At 39.7% G+C, this 20,218-nt stretch overlaps 1 protein-coding gene across 1 annotated transcript in view; it reads right to left on the bottom strand.

Annotated features, from left to right (window-relative positions):
* Positions 1 to 15,222, bottom strand: part of LEKR1 (leucine, glutamate and lysine rich 1) — a 225,032-nt gene extending 209,810 nt beyond the window's left edge. The window contains exons 1-2 of the mRNA XM_015131868.3: positions 15,141 to 15,222; positions 12,115 to 12,187 (exon numbers count right to left, since the gene is read on the bottom strand). Coding sequence (XP_014987354.3) covers positions 12,115 to 12,162 — 48 coding nt within the window. The 5' untranslated portion in view covers positions 12,163 to 12,187; positions 15,141 to 15,222. The remainder of the gene's footprint in view (positions 1 to 12,114; positions 12,188 to 15,140) is intronic.
* Positions 15,223 to 20,218: the final 4,996 nt, after the last annotated feature.

Here is a 20,218-nt window from a genome sequence, read left to right as displayed (position 1 = left end):
TGAAGGGCAGGCAGCAACAGTAAGCATCACGTTAAATCAATGGCATGATTAATGTTAACAGGCAGCCCAAGGGAACCTGCACAATGGACAAAAGCATATCTGAGAGCTGACTGCAAATTTTAATCAAAATGTAACAGATTGGTTGTTAATTAACAGTTAACTGTAGATTTACTGAAAAACCTGAAAGATTAATGATAGTTCAAGTTTGAGGTTATAACTCACAATTTAAGTCAATCTTTTTCAAAAAGAGATTTTTTTTTAATTATGCTATTAACCATGTATGGATTGCAAGCTAAATATGGGAAAAATGCCCTGTCCTGAGTACAGATATGAACTAAAAGGGAAGAGAATAGCACAAAAACTAAGAACTGAGTGTTAATTAGATTAAATGAGTTGATATATTGTTGAATTTTGAACAACATAGACATTAGGGGTACCAACCTCCCATCCACATAGTTGAAAATCCAAGTACAACTTCTGACTCCCCAAAAACTTAACTACTAATAGCCTACTGTTGACAGGAAGACTTGCTGATAATATAAACATTCAATTAATGCATATTTGATAAAGTAAGCTAAAGAAAAGAAAATGTTATTAAGAAAATCATCATAAGGAACAGAAAACAGGCCGGGCCCGGTGGCTCAAGCCTGTAATCCCAGCACTTTGGGAGGCCGAGACGGGCAGATCACGAGGTCAGGAGATCGAGACCATCCTGGCTAACACGGTGAAACCCTGCCTCTACTAAAAAAGAAAAACACAAAAAACTAGCCGGGCGAGGTGGCGGGTGCCTGTAGTCCCAGCTACTCAGGAGGCTGAGGTCGGAGAATGGCGTGAACCCGGGAGGCGGAGCTTGCAGTGAGCTGAGATCGGCCACTGCACTCCAGCCTGGGCGACAGAGTGAGACTCTGTCTCAAAAAAAAAAAAACAGAAAATATACTTAATCTTCATTAAGTGGAAGTGGATCATCAAAAATGTCTTCATTCTCATGTTTACATTGAGTAGGCTGAGGAGGAAGAGGAAGAGGAGGGGTTGGTGTTGCCCTCTCAGGGATGACACAGGTGGAGAAAGTGGAAGGGGAGGCAGAAAAGACAGGCGCGCTTGGAGTAACTTTGAGGAAATATGTCATAACTTCTGTAGAACTTTTTGCTTTTTCATTTCTCTGAAAATGTTTCCATATCATGCCAATCCTTCTTCCAATGTTTGCTTTAGTTTCAGTGCCCATATCATAGAAAGGTTCATATTATAAAAGAAGTGAGAAGCAGTCTTGAATAACTGAAACCCTTCTGCCATATTATCTAGCATCAATTTGTTTTCTGGCGCTGCCTCTACTATGTCTTCTTTCTCATTATCTGCACTGATTCAGGAAAAAAAAAAATCATCTCCAAGTTGTCCTCTGCTAATTCCTCTTGTGTGGTGTCTATTAGCTCCTGAATTTTTCCAAGATTAGTATCTTGAAACCGTTCCTTCACCCTCTGACCTTTTTTGCCATATCCACAATCTCCTTTATAATTTCCTTTATTGGCTCCATTGTAAATCCTTTGAAGTCATGCACAACATCTGGTCAGTTTGATCTAGAACGAATTTCTTGTTCCAGGCTTGACGACTTTCATGGCTTTTTCTATAATGGTGTCATCTTCAATGGTGTAATCTTTCAAGACTTTGGTAATGTTCTATCAGGGTTCTCTTCCATAGCATTGACAGTCCTTTCCATAGAGTACTGTTGAAGTACTTCCTAACTTCAGGGACAAAGCATTGATGGAATCAGTCTACAAAAAGTTATCTCCTTGTCCAAGCCTTTGTGTTGCACAACCAAAAGACTAACACCTGATGTTTATTTTTTCCCATCAAGGCTGGAGATTAGCAGTTTTATAGATAATGGCAGTCCTGATCATAAACCTGACTACACTTGCACAAAACAATAGAGTTGGCTATCCCTTCCTTCCTTAAATCCTGGTGCTCACTTCTCTTCCTTACTAATGTATTTTGTGTCATTTTTTTCCAGAATAGGGCACTTTCATTTGCATTAAAAACCTGTTTAGAAGATTGATGTGAGTAATAACTCCATCTTCTGTGTGGCATGGCCATCCTCATTTCCATTAAACTCTTTCTCTACTGCAATGCCATGGTCTCAGTGGCTTGATTTCATCTATTTGGGAGGCAGGAAAAATCCATCAGGCTGTTATAAATTTGGGGGTCTGTCTGGGATCTGCCTTTGTGGGTGCCTGCCTGCAGTTTGTCAGCCCCCAACAGTATGGCAGAATTGGAGGTGAGCTCTGGCAGCTGCTTATTTCTCTGGAACTGAAGGCCATGTTTGGTGTTGTCCTTTCTCAGTGAGGCCCTGTTGACCCACAGTGCTTGGGCCTAACTGCAGTGGAGAAAGACATCCTTCCTAGAAATACATCTTTAAACTGCTCTGCTGAGTATTCTAAGCACAGCCAGAACCTTCTTCCTTCTCCCAACTGGTTTGGCTCCATTGGGGTTCTTGGTTCTGCTCCTTTAAGGGTCTCAGTTTGGCTCCTTTGGGGGCATTAGCTGGCTCTCCCAAAATAGTAGGAAGAGTCTCAGTTTGGGGAGATGTCTCCCCAGTTAGAGAGTAAGAGGTTAGTTCAGAAGAATTACTTCCGGAAATTTTTGGTTAGGAACCCTGGTTTAGAAGGCCTTTTTGTTTGTCTTTATCTCATTGTGTGTATTTGTATATATGGAGAGAATTCCCTGAAAGAATTGCTGATGAAAGTCCAGGAGGCTCTACTAGTTTGTCTGGTTGGTCACATTCTGTAAGCCATGAAGAAAGTTCAACAGGTCTAATTCAGGGTGACTATCCACTCTTCCATGTTGCTCAAAGATCACCCATTGAATCTCCTGGTTGGAGAACATCCCACTGCACTTTGAGTGGATCAAAGACAACACGGGCCAACAGAGGCAATTTTAAGCCTTGCCAGGTCAACATTTGGATGCTATGCGGGGTGACTGGTGTCTCTGTTTTGTCATGTGTATTTTCCTCTGCCTAGAATAAAAAAATGTCATTTCAGTTCCCCCATGTAGCTTGGCTACATCTTGCAAAACAAGAGGTTTTTGACTATGATTCTATGAAACAGAAAGAGATGATTTTATTTTGTAACGCAGCATGGCCCCCACGGCTATGGTAGAGCAAGCAGGGTCACCAAAGCTGCTGAGAGAAAAGGAACCTGGAAAGCTGGCATGCCAGCAAAAGGGTAAGAATTTCTTATCAGTCAGGATTCTGACCTCTCTCTGTGCAAACTGTTTTGATTCAATGGTAAAAATCACTGTCTCCTTTGCAAAGTCTGATTAATGGGAAAAAGATTTGTGTGATTAGTCTGAGGTTGTAGCAAATCTGGTGTACTTTGTGCTATGAGCGTTCATATTGTTTCATTCCTTTCCTCTCAGTTTTTATCTTTATGTGTCTTCTGTCATGGAGAGGGGCACAGTACGATATAACAAGGGCCTAGGATCCCTATAAGCCCAATGCTCAAGTTGGCCCTGTGGGCTGGTCAGTTACAAACTTTGCTGCAGGTCCCTGAAATAAAATCTGGACAAGGTTTCCCTCTCATCTTGTTTTACGTCCTTGGGAGCTTGACTTTGTGACTATGTGGAGGTACACTCTCAGTCTCCACCATCCAAAGGGCAGGAATTTTTTGGTTCATGTCAGTACGAGAGGACCAGGTATCCGAGATAAGTCAGCACACTCTTCATCCCAAATGTGTCATACCATTGGGTGAGTCTTGTCTTAAAGATCGCAGTTCTACAGGGCTCTTGTCATCTTTTGTTATCTTAAGCCATTACTGAGAGTGAATTCTTGGAGATGATGAAGATGTCTCATCTATCCCCTCTCTAAGAATACCTCTTGCTTATATGATAAAATCCTGGAACATTAACATCTAGGCTTGTAAAAGACTCAGATTAAGTCACTACTGAAACTGAGTATACCATTTAAAAAAAAATAGAAATTTTAGAAATCTTTTATTCTCCACAATTAAAGATTTTAAAAAGGATGAATAATGTCATAACTAGCTTCAGAAAATTCTCTCGAGCAGTTACAATCCTTTACAAGCTTGAAAATGATGCCCCACACTCCTTCCTGGAAGAGCAATGACAGCTGCCCCATGCTGTAGCTCAGTAGCTAAGACTTTACCTTTTTATAGTGGCAGTCTGGGTTCAGTTGCTGGCTTTGAGAATGAGTCATTTCTGGTTGGATACTTGTGGGACTTTTGCCATTTATTGATTTTTTTCTTCTCCATGGACAGCTTCTGATTTCCTGTCTTGAATTTTCTTTTCTCTGAGCTACCTCAGGGGCTATTCTAGATATTGTAAAAATGCTTGCCATCTCTTTTGGAGACATCTCATGCATCCATGGATAAGTCATAATCTTAGCTAAGACACTTAGGAGAAGATCTTTGAGGGGAAAAAAAAAAACTTAAAAGCCAGAGGATGTTTGTCCTGGCTAGAGTATAGTAACCAAAGATTTAAAAGGATTTCTTTAATGAAGCTCTATGGTTAAAAGTTGGCTTAATTAAAAGTTGATACCTACACCATACATATATTTTAAAGGTCTTTATGCTTTTTCTCTTCTTGGATCTTGTTTTTTTGAGAAAAAGTTTTTTTCTTTTTGGTTGGCTGAATTGTTTCTCCATTTACTTCTTTTTGCCAGCCTGGGATTCCTTAGGAAAAACAGAGGAGGTACCACAGTCCCCATTTGGGGAAAAACCTGTTTTCCTCATGGAACCCACGAAATTGTAAGTAGACAATCCTTCTCAAAATGTATGACTCTGCTCTGTTTTGCATTACATTATCCGACCTTTTTAACTTTTGAAGGTATCAGAAATTACTTTGCTTTGGCTGGGTTTGGTGGCTTATGCCTATAAAACCAGCGCTTTGGGAGGCCAAGGCAGGTGAGTTCATCTGAGGTCAGGATTTCAAGGCCAGTCTTGAACATGATGAAAGCCCATCTCTACTAAAAATACAAAAATCAGCCAGGCATGGTTGCACACGCCTGTAATCCCAGCTACTCGGAAGGCTGAGGCAAAAGAATTGCTTGAACCCAGGAGGCGGAGGTTGGAGATTGCACCACTGCACTCCAGCCTCAGTGACAGAGTGAGATTCATCTCAAAAAAGTAAAATAAAATAAAATAAAAACGGAAGACAGAGCAAGACTTGGAGGGAGGGAGGGAGGGAAGAAGGAAGGAAGGAAGGAAGGAAGGAAGGAAGGAAGGAAGGAAGGAAGGAAGGAAGGAAGGAAGGAAGGGAGGGAGGGAGGGAGGGAGGGAGGGAGGGAGGTAGGGAGGGAGGGAGGGAGGGAGGGAGGGAGGAATCGCTTTATGAGAGAGGCTTTATGAGAGAACTTTTAGCCTTGGTGTGTAATAGCTAGGTAAGAGATGGCTTTTACCTAGCTTAGGGATGGCTAATGGCAGACACTTACAATTGAGTTACTACAGGGCGATACTCAGTTCTTTGCACACTGAATAAGACAACCATGTTCCTGGGCACCTGGAAAGTATGGATTGGGGAATGGACTGATTACAGATTAAGCTGATTGGCTTTGGGTTGCCCACTAGCCTCAGCGAAAATGTCCTTGCAATGAGATACATCACAAAATCACTATCTCGTCGTATAGTGTTTCTCTTTTGGGGGGCCCAGGATTAGGCATAAAAATGGAGCCCTTGATTTTTGGGGATCTGTTCTACCTTCCAGCTCTGCCTACCAGGGCCTGGAAGCTGTATGCTTTCTTGGCCCTGTTCCTTGAAGGGCTCCACCCTGAAGCCACAAATCCAATTTAGAAATTTACATCTTTAAGAAAACCCCCACTGGTAAGGGTGCCTGCCTGTGTCTATTAGAAACTCTTATCGTACAATGTTTTGGCTTAATGTCTCAGCTCTGTGCTTTTAAAATATAAGTTCTCTATCCTGTTTCACCTAGGAGCTGTCCCTTTAGAAATGCAAGTTTAGAGTTGCCTAGCTGACAATTGTTTAGGGCAGGGAATAGGTAATCAATAAACTGATAGTCTAAAAGAGGAAAAGAAACTTAAAAACTGGCAAACAAAAAATTCTTACAACTACCAGATCCATTTCCTTCCATGTAATTACATGTGTTGTGTGTGGGATGTTTATATAAAAGAGCTCTAATTAACTGGTTTAGGGAAGAACGAGCCTTAAAATAAAATATTTTGTCAGAAAAATAGAAAATTTAATGCCTTTTAGTATAGATGACTTTAGAAATCTTTGTTAAATATAGTTTTAAAAATTATTGGTAAAATAAAAACATCTTCAAAATTTAGACATTTGGTCTAAAGTAGACAGACTGAATACTGTCTTTGCTATATGTTTTAAGGTTATAAACTACTTCTAGATATTTTTGAAAACTGACTTATCTATTCTTCAGCCATTAGATTCTAGGTAAGATTTGGGGACATATGGAATTAGCCCTGTCCTCCGACTAGGCTAGGAAGAGTCAGACACTGTCTGAAGCTCTGTCCTTGTCCTAGGCTCTGTAATCCGATACATGGTTAAAATTACTTACTTACCAGGTTCCTAACCAGAAATAAAAGTCACTAAAAGTTAACATAGTAACATTGAGACTACTAGAGAAAGTTTATATACAAGTTATATAAAGAAAGTAGAACGTGTTTTTGGCTTGGAAACATGACTTTTGTTCAAAGGCAAGTAATAATGTTGAGTTTAGAGATTTTTGAGGATTGTCCCAAAAAGATATGACAATACTGAAGGTTTAAGCAAGTTACAAAAGATTTATATAAGATTGATCTTGTAAAGGAAGCTCTGTGGGTGTGAGCAATGTAGCCAAAAGTTGAAGGGGATTATTTAGTTTTTCTATAAATTAAAACATTAAAATAAAAAGCACATTGTTACAAGGCCAGAATCTGTACTCATGTGTCAGAATAATGGTTTTCTTAGAACACTGATCTGCTCTTTAATAAATTATAAAAAGTTATGGGGGGTTTATGAAAATCTTACCTTATGGTCAAATTGATTAAGACTGTATAGATTAGTTTATAAGGTTTTATTTGAAAATTGGGCCTAACATTAATAGTACATCAATACAAAGGTAAAATTTGGTTTTCCTCTTTTGAACAAAGTTTTTTTGTAATACTGAGCCACAATGAAAGGTTTTTGCCTTTTAAGTAAACTGCAAAAAATAAATAAATAAATAAAAATAAAGGAAAAAGAGGGGAGAGAGACTCAGGCAGCCACATGCTATCTTTATTGGGTATGCTGTTTAGGTTTTTGCCTTTTGAAATTTTTGAGTTATCACTTCTGCTAAATGAATAACCAATGATACTATTTTGTAACACTAAGTATTCTAAATATTTGATATTTGACAAACCTTCCAAAATCAAAATTTCAAGTTCTAAATTAAGTCCTTTTGATTTCATTAACTTCTTCAATATTAGGTCCCCTGAAGTCCAAAAGAGACATCTGGCTTATCTGGCATGTTGAAATTATAGAGTGAGCACTGTCAAGTATGAATTGGTATTCGGCTTTCTTTGGGCTGTATTTATATGAAAGTGTTATTGGTATGTGTTCCAGAATTGTGCAAGATTCCTATAATTTCAATATGACTTAGTATATGTTATCAGTAATAATTGTTATACTAAATTGTATGCCACAAAAATAACCAAATTTCCTTGTTAATTGAGTCTTAAACCATAGCTGTTTTAAGCCTCTTGTCATCCAAAATTATTTTTACTTTGATCCTTCTCAAAAGGTGATTTTATAATCAGCTATGGGACTCTAACAGGGGCTCTTGAATGCACATTTCTGATATCTTTAAAGATTGTGCCATTAATATAGAGGGAAAAACTTCTAGGACTCTCAAGAAGAGCTGATGTGTTCATGAATATTAAACAGAACAGGAATTAACTGTATGGTCTGAACTAAGAGAATAATGAAATAATCTATGACTGTTTGAAATATTTCTGATCCTTTTTGTTTTTCAGGGTCAAAAAATACAACAACTTTCCTTTTGAGCTGTTTATACCTTTTAACAATTGAATGAAGCATATTTCTATCTGCAAACTTTGGAGGCTATTTCTTTCTCTCAAACTGATTTCTCCAGAATTTTGAAACTAATTGTATTCTTAGCATATGGCAACATAGTTTTTTGCATAAGTTCAATAAGAATCTGCTTTTTGTTTTGCTTTCTTTTGCTTTCTGTAACAGGACACAACTGGAGACACTGATTATTTTACCAAGGCTTTGACTGGAAATGGCATGGTTTCAGGCTGCTTTGAGTAACTGAGGTTGACTTACAGAGCTGATAACGGCCCCTTGGAAATACTGGTCTCATATGTTGTCCTTTACAGGGCTCCTAACCTGTAGTAAATAAAGAATGTCACTTTCTGACAGACCCAGGAATCCCAAGTTATTGTGGGACCTCAAGAAGAGAGAAATTCACCCAATTCATACAGGTATCTGCAGGCACAGATGAATCCTTGGCCAGGCTAGAGACTCTTAAAAGGTCTAATCTGAGATTCCTTATGAAATAAATTCCAGCAAAACCAATTATTTTTAGAAAAAGAATCTATGTGGCAAATAACTATTCTTTCTGCATTTTATGCAAATAAATAGGCCAAATATAATGGGACTGGAACTTATTCTGCAAATAAACTGGTCCTACTAAGATTTGTGTTTGGTAGAAATGGGGAACTGGAGAGAGAAAAATTGTTTCAGAAAAAAACTATAGTACAACTGTTATTAGATTCCAGCCTTGTCCACTATGTTTGAGTCTCTGCTAATGACCCCATATCTGATTGAGTCTTGGGGTCATTCACCTGTATCCCTTAAGGCTTCAGGTCAGTTCTACAAGGATTCCTGAAGTGAGGACTTTCTCTCCTTATGCTGGGGCTCATTATTTGTCTTATCATCCACCTGTTCACTTAAGTGCTGTATGAAAGTTGTGGATAAGAGCACCAATGTTTTGTTATGCAGACCTTGGGACCTCAACCTGGCACACATGAATACATACCAACAATTACAAGACAGTTTCAATCCTCTTACCCTGAGGGCAATTCCTACTCCAAATCTGCCCCTATGAGCAGGAAGAAGTTACAGTGGCGGTCAGCCTTTTTCCATTTCCATAACCCACAGATTAAAAATAAGGTATGATGAAACCCAAAGGAGGGGGACTGAAACTGTCTTTGCAAAAATTGTAACAGTGAGAAAATTCTGACCTAACCAACTCAGTCTTGCCTTTAACCTCCAAACTGCTCTTGGTCATTTGATATGGTTTGGCTGTGCCCCACCCAAATCTCACCTTGAATTGTAGCTCCCACAATTCCCACATCACGAGTGGGACCTGGTGGGAGATAATTGAATCATGGGGGTGAACCTTTATCATGCTGTTCTCATGATAGTGAGTAAGTTTCACAAGATCTGATGGTTTTATAAAAAGGAGTTCCCCTGCACAAGTTCTCTGTTGCCTGTCGCCATGTAAGACATCCCTTGCTTTTCAGCCATGATCGTGAGGCCTCCCCAGCCATGTGGAACTGTGAGCCAATTAAACCTCTTTCCTTTATAAATTACCCAGTCTCAGGTGTGTCTTTATTAGCAGCATGATAACAGACTAATACACAATTCCTGGGTGTGGGCCAATCTAACTTTGGGAGAACTTTATAGTTTAAATAATATCCCTTAAACTAAGCCATCTTTGTAAAACTTTAGCCAACAGGTTAAGAGAATTAGAGGGGTCTGCATTCTGCTAATATGTAGGTGTAAATGACTAGGAGCCATTATTCCAATGAATTTGCAACTTCCCTAATTACTCCTGTAATTAACATCACTATTGTAGAACCTACAACTGGCCTTTTGAGATGTTTCTTCAGGCTTTTGTATTTCTAATGACTGATGTCCCACTTGGACTCTCCGTCTTCACACTGGGACCATTTTTAACACCCCTATGACTGCATCCCCAATCAATCAGCAGCTCCCATACCCTAGCCCCAGTCCACCTGCCAAACTATCCTTGAAAATCCCTAGCCTGCTAATTTTTGGAGATTGATTTGATTACATGCCACAGTGGCCTCATATCAATTAAACTTTCTTTACTGCAAAAAAACCAAACAAACAAACACAAAAGCAATAAAAAAGAAACCAAAAACCCCCTTTCTTCTTAATGATTTTCTTAATGACATCTGGGAACCTGTCTGCTGCCTCTTGGTCAGCAAAAGATGCTTCTCCTGTTATCCTGACTTTTTCTTTTTTAAGCCAAACCTCTTCCAAAAATTACCAAACCATCTTTTGCTGGCATTAAATTATCCAGCTTTAGATCTTTCACCTTTTTTTGTAAGTTGCCATATAATGATTTTTTTTTTCCTCTGTGGCTTAAAATCCAAACTCCTTCCCAGGGCATCCAAGATCCTCTAACACCTGGCTGTATCCTAGATTTCCTACTCCATTTCCAGCCTCCCCATTTCCTCCAACCACTAACATCCCAGACTTTTCACCACTCTCTGCTCACTATGTGGAATGACTTTGTTTTTTCCTGAATCATATTAGAGTCTGCAGGTATGCCTTTCTTATAGCAATTCTGCACCCACATAAAAACTGGATTTTCGTTATAAGGGGTTTTGCAAAAAGTACATGGTTTTTGCACCTGTTGGCATAGCTGTAGCTACAACATCATAAATTTCCTTTAGATATACATAATGGTCCTTACACTGGATTCACTTATCTTGAAATAGTGGGCAACCACAGCTGCACACCACATTCTACAGTACATATCAAACGATTCAACTTTTGCTTTGTAATGTCATGACTTTTCTCTGCTTCTTGAAAGTACTTCCAGCATCAGGTAGTGGCATGCTAAATGTGTCCTTTGGTGTTACCCAAAGTTTGTGAAATTACACTAAACATGATGAAAAATACAACAGAACTTCAAGATCACTTTTTCCTGAAGGGAAGAACTGCTCAGATGGCCATGATTATCACACAGTGTTTTAAGGAGATAATCACAATTATTGGGCTCACTGCAAAAGCAACAGGAGGTAGCTATAAAATTATTAGTATAGTATATACTACAGTTAATTTTATGTAGTTACAATTTAATACTTCATCATTATGTTTATTTACATCTCTTGACTGCAAATAGCACCATGTTGTCTGTTGTCTGTGTACATAAGTTTTGATAAATTTTACCCTTTTATAACAGATTTGTGCATATTTTATTGTAGTAAATGATAAAATAGACTAGTGTCTACATACATTTTATGCATTCATGACATGCCTTTTTGTTTTGTTTTGTTTTGTTTTTGAGACGGAGTCTTGCTCTGTGCCCCAGGCTGGAGTGCAGTGGCACGATCTCGGCTCACTGCAAGCTCCGCCCCCACGGGTTCACGCCATTCTCCAGCCTCAGCCTCGAGTAGCTGGGACTACAGGCGCCCGCTACCTCGCCCGGCTAATTTTCTTGTATTTTTAGTAGAGACGGGGTTTCACTGTGTTAGCCAGGATGGTCTCAATCTCCTGACCTCGTGATCCGCCCGTCTCGGCCTCCCAAAGTGCTGGGATTACAGGCTTGAGCCACCGCGCCCGGCCGACATGCCTTTTTCTTAATTTTTTCAATATTTCTAGGCTACTTGGTTCACCTGTGAGTTTTTTCAAACCATTACAAATCTTCAAAACATTTTCCAATATATTTATTTAAAAAACCCACATATAAGTGGACCCACACAATTTAATTCCATGTTGTTCAAGGGTCAACTGTATAAAAAGGGCTTAAAACAGTGCTTGGCACACAGTAAATACTGAGAATTAATGTTGGTGAAACCATAATAGAGGCTTAGAAATCCAGCTCCACTGAAACACACATGGACGTTTCTGATGCCTGCTTTTCACTAGGGCTCCACAACCATCTGGTCAAATACTGTGTTGGAATTAGATATATGTCTTCTTTCATAGTAACAAAATTCTTTATACTGAATTGAATTCCACAATTCTGCTCATTATGATAATAATTATTCCCTCTCCCACTCCACCAATTCATTCAGATCCTATGACCAAAATTAATGAATTCACTCCTCTAGGTTTCAGAATTATCTAACTACTAAACGTTCCCACTGTTAGGCTGTAGCAACACAATATAATAGCATACCTTTTGGATTTCTTCAGGCAAAGCATGCACGGGAATGTGACGGTCCATAACTTCCCAAAATATGGTGAGAGAGCTTTGAAGCAAAAAGAAATCTAAGAATACTGATGGCAACAGTCAAACAGAAATCATGTAGAGAACATTCAAACTAAGATGCTTTATAAATTCTTGGGAGTATTTGGGGATGAATGGTGATAACTGTTTCAACAGATGCTTATTTCATCAGCTCAATGTTAGAAAGTACAATTAGGGTTTTCTCCATTAGTTATTGGGCCAATAGAACAGGAGAGAACTATAGAGACTGCTAAGTTAGAAAGAATATTTTCTCTTTTGTTAGAACTTTATAGCCTAATAGTAATTTCTGCTGTGATTTACTACTAATTGTTTTTCAAATACATAATGACTAAAATTTTAAATACACATTTCAGTATATTTTAAAAATCAAGTATTTTTCTGAAATGCTGCCAGAAAAAGTATGAAAATACAGCATTTAAGTTTAGCAGATGAAAAAAGCAATTGTGTCATGAATACTGGATTAAATACAGAAAGAGAGAATTTAGAGTTACCAGATTAAATATCATATGCAAATACTGAACAGAAGACTGATCAAAAAATAAGAAGTGCCAATTTTATCTAAGATGGACATTTACATAATTTTATGCAGATATTTTACTTTTAACAGATTTTCTTTTTCTAATAAAAGCCATTCAATATAAAAGTGAGTCACTACTTTCATAAAACTACAGAGGATAAACGGAGGAGCACTTTGGGTTCCTTTTTTTTTTTTTTTTTTAATCCTTCCCTCACGAGTGAGGGCTGTTTGTACATATCTAAGAAGTCAGGAGAAGAGGGAGAGCAGTGACAGCAGAGTCAGATGATACAGGCACAATTCCATAGCAGGGAAGAAGGCCTGAGGACCATGAGTTATAGACAAGAGCAGTCTAAGAGTTCAAGAAAGGAAAATATCTTATGTTTCAGATGAGAGGTGGGAGTTAGTGAAGCCTTCCTGAGGTTGTTCGCATTCAATCAGGGCGGGATTTTGAAAAGAGAGACTGGAGGTACTCCATCAGAGACAGCAACCCCGGCCATACAGCAAGGCAGCAGGAAAACTGTAGTTGTCAAAAGGTCCTATAGTGGCATTATCTTTGTAAATGGTGCAACCACTAGTGGAAGAGGAGATTCTTTGTTCCTTGTGTTAGCACAAAGACTCATTTCAGTGAGGTGCTGTTTAAAACCAAAAACTAACGAGCTTTCTGTCTTCCCACATAAAACATAATATGACATGTGTCTTAAAGTTAACTGAGGTCTGCAACGGACGTACCATTAACCATGTCAACATAGGTCCAACCATAATCGGATGTTTGGCAGATTTGTCATAATCATGTGGCAAGAGCCCAGAAGGTTCATTATTCTCATTTCTGTCATTTAACGGTGGACTTGCCATCAGTAAAATAAAACAGTAACTTCAACTCTATTGGGAGAATTTTCCAAAAAATCACCATCTAAACATCCTTTGAAAATTTCACCCATAAAACTATCTGAGAGCACGGATCTAAATGACAGTAGAAGCAAAGCACCAGTAGAACAGTTTTTGTGTAGTGCCCTCATTGTGAATCTATTCCAACTTTATGGCCTTAGCATAAGAAGGGGAGGAACTGGCAGGTTCTGATTATTGGGGGGAAATTAAAAGTAAAATATCATGCCAACTCAGAAAATGCTCCACAATGCAGAAAGACAACAATTTTATTAGTAATTAGGCATTTAACTAGACTTTGATGTACATCACAGCTAATCTGCTAATGAGGTTACAAAGAGAGAAGGAAATCCCACTCTTCTTACTACAGTCAAGGAGATATAATCCGTCACACACATTCTCAAGGAAATTGGTAACGTGTCCTCATGGAAGAGGGCTTAACATAGTGTTCTATACATTCTTTTATATTTCTTCTTTAATTCATCTGGTAATTGGGGTAACCACCTGTGTTAGCTAACGGCTTTCCTCCTAAGGAATGCATAGCGCTATAACAAAGCAGGTGTTTACAATTAGGAATAACGCAGGTAGGTTAAACTCCCAAAGCGACAAGGAGATTGGGGCCCTATCTTCCTTGATGTTTACATTTTAAAAGAAATGGCTTCCAGGTCCTCAAGAAAAGCATTCCTAGGTTTTAAAAAAGATTTTCATACATATTAAATTGAGGAAGAATTCACAAATACTAAGTTTCTCGAGAAAGAAGAAGGGTCTCTTTCCCTTTTGGCAACAGGGAAAATTTGTAAATTTTTAAAATTTAGTCTTACATAGTTTTGCGTGTGTTATCAAACAAGTCCCTTTAATTTTTCTCATTGCACGTGTGTGGACTGCACTTTGGCAAGAGGTGCAGTGATAAGTGGCTGCAGCTACGTGAGTGTTTGTGAACCTCCTCTCTAACAAGATCACCGAAAAGACATTTTTTAAAATGCAGACACGTCCTTGTTCATTTCCAATTCCGTTTCTCACACCAGTGTCACGTTAGGCCATTAACTCACGTTCAGCTTTCAAGCCCTTACGTAAAGAACCATTGTCTTGGCGTGAATCACACCACTACGAGCAGGTCAGGGGCAGGTGAAGGCGGGAGTTCACGTCCTAAGACTTCCCTGAAGCGGCGGGATCTTCCGCACAGAAACCAACCGCAAGGCCAGACAAAACTGCTGCAACGGCTTTCAAATCTGTCCCTTTCTAACCCCGTTCCCCCTGGACCTGCCGTGGCCGGAAGAGGAGGAGGAGGAAGGTGCGGGGGTGAGGAAGCAGAGCCGCGCGTTCCCTGGGGCTGGGAGGAAGGCGCACCGCGCCTGGGACCCGCGGGCTGGAAGACAGCAGGAAGGGGCCGCAGAACAGTGTGGCGGCGGAGTCCAGGCCCGGGACCTCGTGCCCTCGCTGGGGCACCGCGGCTCAGCTTTCTGGTCCTCTCCCCGGGTACGAGCACGCCTCCACTCCGGAACTGCATTCCGGTGGACCGCGTCATCCCAGGCTGAGGAAAGCCATTGTCCCTCACCTCGACTTCGACTACGACAGGTGTGAAACGGCTTTCCTGGTCTCCCGGGCGACCGCGCCGCCCGTCGGCTTGACGTCAGGGCGCAGCGACGTCACGGCCCACGTCTGTCGTCAGCGCTCCCCTGCACCGCCCAGGGCCTCACGCGCCGGGCGGAAGTGGGAAAACTGGTGGTGGGGCTGGGAAGGCTGGGCTAGTTTTACGCGGAGTGTTGTGAGAAGGAGGGAAGGGGATCGAGGGATGAGGCGGGCGAGAGTGGGTCGGGTGCTTGGTAGCGGCTGCTGAGATGGAGGGAGCTATCCCACCGTCGTGGGGGTTTGGAGAGAGGCACTGCCGGGAGTCAGGAGCCTATAGCCCTACCTCTCACCCCGGCTCTGGGGCTATGTGGCTGACATAGCAGTGAGCAGTTACTGTTCTTGAGCGGAGGAAAGAGATGCCTGTAGAGGTCATGGGTGTAAAGGGAAGTTCTAGTTTCAGTCATTACAGCAAGGGCAAATTAATTGGGAAGGCGTTGGTGACATTTCCATTCTACTCCAAAGTAGTGAAGATTAAGGGCTTAGTTCAAAAAGTATTTTGAGACCTCCTAGTCTACACTTTATTTATCGCAGGCTACCCACCCTTACACGTGACAAACTTCCCTTTATTCATACATTCATTCACAAAACAAATATTTATTGACCTACTACGCGACAAGCAGAGCAGCATACCGAGATAGGGTAATACTCTGTGACTGGTCAAGGAAGGAGCAGCCATTGGTATAATTAGCAGGTGACTCATTCGTAGTCCAGATCTTGCCTTTCTGAGGATTATATAAGGTCCAAGTACAGTTCTTCCAAGAACCAGAGAAAATATCATGGCTCTCTAGCAGGCAGAAAGACTGGTTTGCTATTGAATAAAATAAGGTTAAGTAAATACAAAGAAAATTAATTGAACCTATAGATTTAGATAAATGATTAAATGACGCACAGCAGTAGCAGTACACCAAACTGCTTACTCATAACTATTGATTAATGACACCAGGAAGTACTGAACACTGCAGTGCCTTGTTCCTTGGCACTAAAAAGTCTAGCAGATGTATCTTGTACGCGCAACCTGACTGATATTTTTGCCCCAGTGCCTACCCTTGATTTTCTGTTTCCACTCCCTCAAAGAGGAAAGGATTAAGAGGCCTGGAGGACAGTCAACCAAGTGGTCAAGTACAGCATGCTTATGAGAAGCCCAAATAACTTTCAGAGCTATTCATCCTCATCATATTTATCTGAGGGATAGTGAAGGTAAGACTGCTGTCATTTTGTAATAATGGAAGTTTAGATATAGGGCACCAAAACCGGTACCTATCTGGGACAGAAATTCGCACGCCTGATGCAAGATCACTCTGTTCTGAGGCTAGTTTTATTTATTGAGTACTTTGTGTATAGGATAAGGAAAAGCAACGCTTTAAGGATGGGAGAAAATCCAGTTCAAAGGCGCAGTTCACTCTGTGGTTTAATTTCATCTGTGTTTGTTTATCTGCATATTGCCTTTGTGACCAATTTCCACTGTAAATTTCCCTTAGACCTGCACTGTCCAGTAAGGTGGCTTCATGTAACTAATTTCACTAAAATAAAGTATGTTTAAAAATTCCATTGCTATATTGCATTAGCCACATTTTAAGTGCTCAGTAGTCATGTAGGTACGGTATGATACACCATAGATATTGAACATTTTCATTATCATAGAAAGTTGGGCTGGGCATGGTGGTTCATGCCTATAATCCTAGAGCTCTGGGAGGCTAAGGCAGGAGGATCCCTTGAAGCCAGGAGTTTGAGACTGGCCTGGGCAATATAGTGAGAGACTGTCGCTATAAAAAAAAATTAGCGTGGTGTGGTGACACACACCTGTAGTCTTTACTCAGAAAGGCCTAAATGAGAGGATCACTTGAGCCCAGGAATTTGAGGCTGCAGTGAACTATGATCTGGCCACTGCACTCCAGTATAGGTGACAGAGCCTGACCCTGTCTCTTAAAAAAACAAAGAAAAAGAAAGTTGGAAAGCAGTAGACCCCAGTAACAATTTCAAGGGATAAGAGTTAAGTTATGAAGAATGACATTTTTTAAAGGGTAGCAGCAAAAAGTGTTATTCCTGAAAGAAGATAGTGCACAGGAAGTGTTGTGACAAGATGTTACAAATTAGGTTTAAGAAAAAAACAAAACAAAGCCATGAATCCTGTGCCCTGTGTGGGTGTTTTATCTTAGTCTGTCTTTTCAGGTTTCTCACTTGCCCTCCTTGATCCTTCTTCTCACCCCATTACTGTCCATACTAGAACTGAAGTACAATTTAAAATAATCCCATCATTGGGCATATTGAATAAAGTTTGTGTTATCCCATTAATTTTTAATTGAGTGAATTTTCACTTTTTACTGCGACTTTTAAAAATTATCCAGTAATAACCAAATTAAGCTGCTAACTTCTTTTTATGACCCTTAATTTCCCGCCTCCCAACCCCATATTGTCAGCGACCCCTGGGGAAGGAAATGCTTTCTAGTTTTTGGAATAGACTTTCTAAAGCAACTAACCTAGGGCTTTCCACATGGTCTGCAGAACTTCGTGTTGGTTTATGAGGACACAGTGTCTGTGCTTTTGTTACTGTTGTGAATTTACATAAAATCTGTAAATATCCATCAAGGAATTGTTCTTCTTATTCACTTCAAAAAGTAGTTTTAAGCTTCCTCTTTTGTTTCCTCCTCCCCCACCCCCATGAAAAGCATGTACAAGAGGTATGTTGCCTGCAATTCTGAAATTCTGATAACAATGTAGGAACTCTATCCAAGATTGCTTTTTTTTTTTTTGAAACGGAGTCTTGCTCTGTCACCCAGGCTGGAGTGCAATGGCACGATCTCGGCTCACTGCAACCTCCAGCTCCCAGGTTCAAGGGATTCTCCTGCCTCAGCCTCCCTAGTAGTTTGGACTACAGGCACCTGCCACCATGCCTAATTTTTTGTATTTTTAGTAGAGATGGGGTTTCACCATGTTGGCCAGGCTGGTCTTGAACTCCTGACCTTGTGATCCACCCTCCTTGGCCTCCCAGAGTGCTGGGATTACAGGCGTAAGCCACTGCGCTTGGCCCAAGATTGCTAATTTTAAAGCGAGCTTAAAACTGTACAAAGGGAGCATGGCAAAATTATATTTAGCCCCAACTTTATTTTCATCCTGCAAACCAGAACCCAGTACAACTCTGTCCCCTCAAAAACGGGAATTAAATAGTTACAAACAGGCCTCGCAGGTTGGAAGCAACCACAGCTTTCACTGCTATTTCTGGGTTCCATCCAGCGCAAGTGCACAAAAGAAAAAAACCTAACATTTTTGAAAAGCTAATACTTATTGGGCTCTTTCTATTTGCCAGGCACTTCGTACACAATGTCTCATCCAATTGAGAACCCTTCCAAACATAACTCAAGTCAGATCCTACTTATTGTTTATTTTCACACAAATAATGGAAATGGCTGAGAGCATGGCCTAACATGAGCACAGAAGTGTACTTGGACGCAATATAAGAGGAAGCACTTGGGCCTCACATACAGTGTTAGTTGACTCTGCCAGCCAGCTACTACCCAGGGGACATCAGCCTATAGTGGATTAGTAACATGTAAATATCCAAAACGTATTTAATTCTGTAAACCTAACTTTGTCTTACACTTACTGTCTTCATGACTTTTCTGATGTCGCTTCTTTTTCAAAAACAGCCACAAGGGACCACTTGCTTTGTTTTACTTACCCTAACACATTTTGTTCCCACCAAGATGTGGATTGGATTTTCTTAATAACATTTTATGTTTGTTAAAACTGCTATTAACATTATTAACATTTAAAGTTTTAAACTGCTTTAAAAAGTTGCTTTGCATATTTTGAACCACAAATAACTCTAGTCTGGAGGTGGCTTAGACCACAAAATACTATTTGTGGGTTTAAGCTCTGTATCTTTTTAAATCCATCATATGTACAGCGTAAACTTGAGTACCTAATAAAATAAATGTCACAATGTTTAAATAGCATTTCTCTTTAGTTCAAATGCTTTGTCATCTGTGCAGGAATAAATTGTGTGCTGAATTCTTTTTAGCCCTGAGAATATAATTATTGAACAAAATTTCCAATGAGACAAGTTAGGCCTTTAAATGATAAATATCCTCAAATATTAACAGTAAGTCAAGCATTACAGCAAAACTTTTGATTATTGTAAAGGTATTTCCTGTGGTAAGTTCACTACTGATAAGAGCTTTTTATCCAAAACTGTACTATGTGCCAAATACAACTTAGTATTTATTACATTATTATATTTTTAAAAAACAAAAAGAATAGGCTGGGCACGGTGGCTCATGCCTGTAATCCCAGCTACTTGGGAGGCTGAGGCAGGAGAATCGCTTGAACCCAAAGGTGAAGGCTGGCAGTGAGCCGAGTTTGTGCCACTGTACTCCAGCCTGGGCAACAGAGTGAGACTCTGTCTCAATTTTTAAAAAAAGAATAAAGCTCTAATGGCACTAACTTAACACTCTTGTAATGAATTTGATGCTCAAAACGTGGTACTGATAGCTCTTAAAGAGATTATTCTGCAATGTAAATTAACCAAATTCCCTTTATTAAACTCAGCATCCAATAAATGGCCCATAATAAGCACTTAATAAATGCTAGTAAGTTCAAAGACTGAATATTGATAACTGCCTTATACACTTAAAAACAACTTTTGTACTTTATTATTTGCTTGTTTAGTGAAATTATTGCTTCATTTCTGAGATTTTCATAGGATTCTAATGAAGAATCTAAGAATCCAACTCACATTTGTTTTGACAAGTGATTGGTAAAAGTGATTTCATTCTCCCTTTGTAAAGATGAAGTTAATGTTTCTATACCTATTATTTAGGTAGCTACTGAATTTACAGGAAACAAAGTATAAAAATTTTTCTGTCATTTTATTCTGCCTCCATTAATAGTGTTTTTAATGCCATTAAATGAGTTCCAAATCATCTTAAAGATATTTTCTTAGGAACTACTGATATCAAATATCAAGCATTTTATGAGATCTATCAAACACATGAAAAATATTAAAAT

This window comes from Macaca mulatta, chromosome 2 (genome assembly GCF_049350105.2).
Source record: "Macaca mulatta isolate MMU2019108-1 chromosome 2, T2T-MMU8v2.0, whole genome shotgun sequence".
Classification (NCBI taxonomy): Eukaryota; Metazoa; Chordata; class Mammalia; order Primates; family Cercopithecidae; genus Macaca; species Macaca mulatta.
Note: the sequence above shows the minus strand (reverse complement) of the source record. Positions and strands in the feature narration are given on the sequence as shown.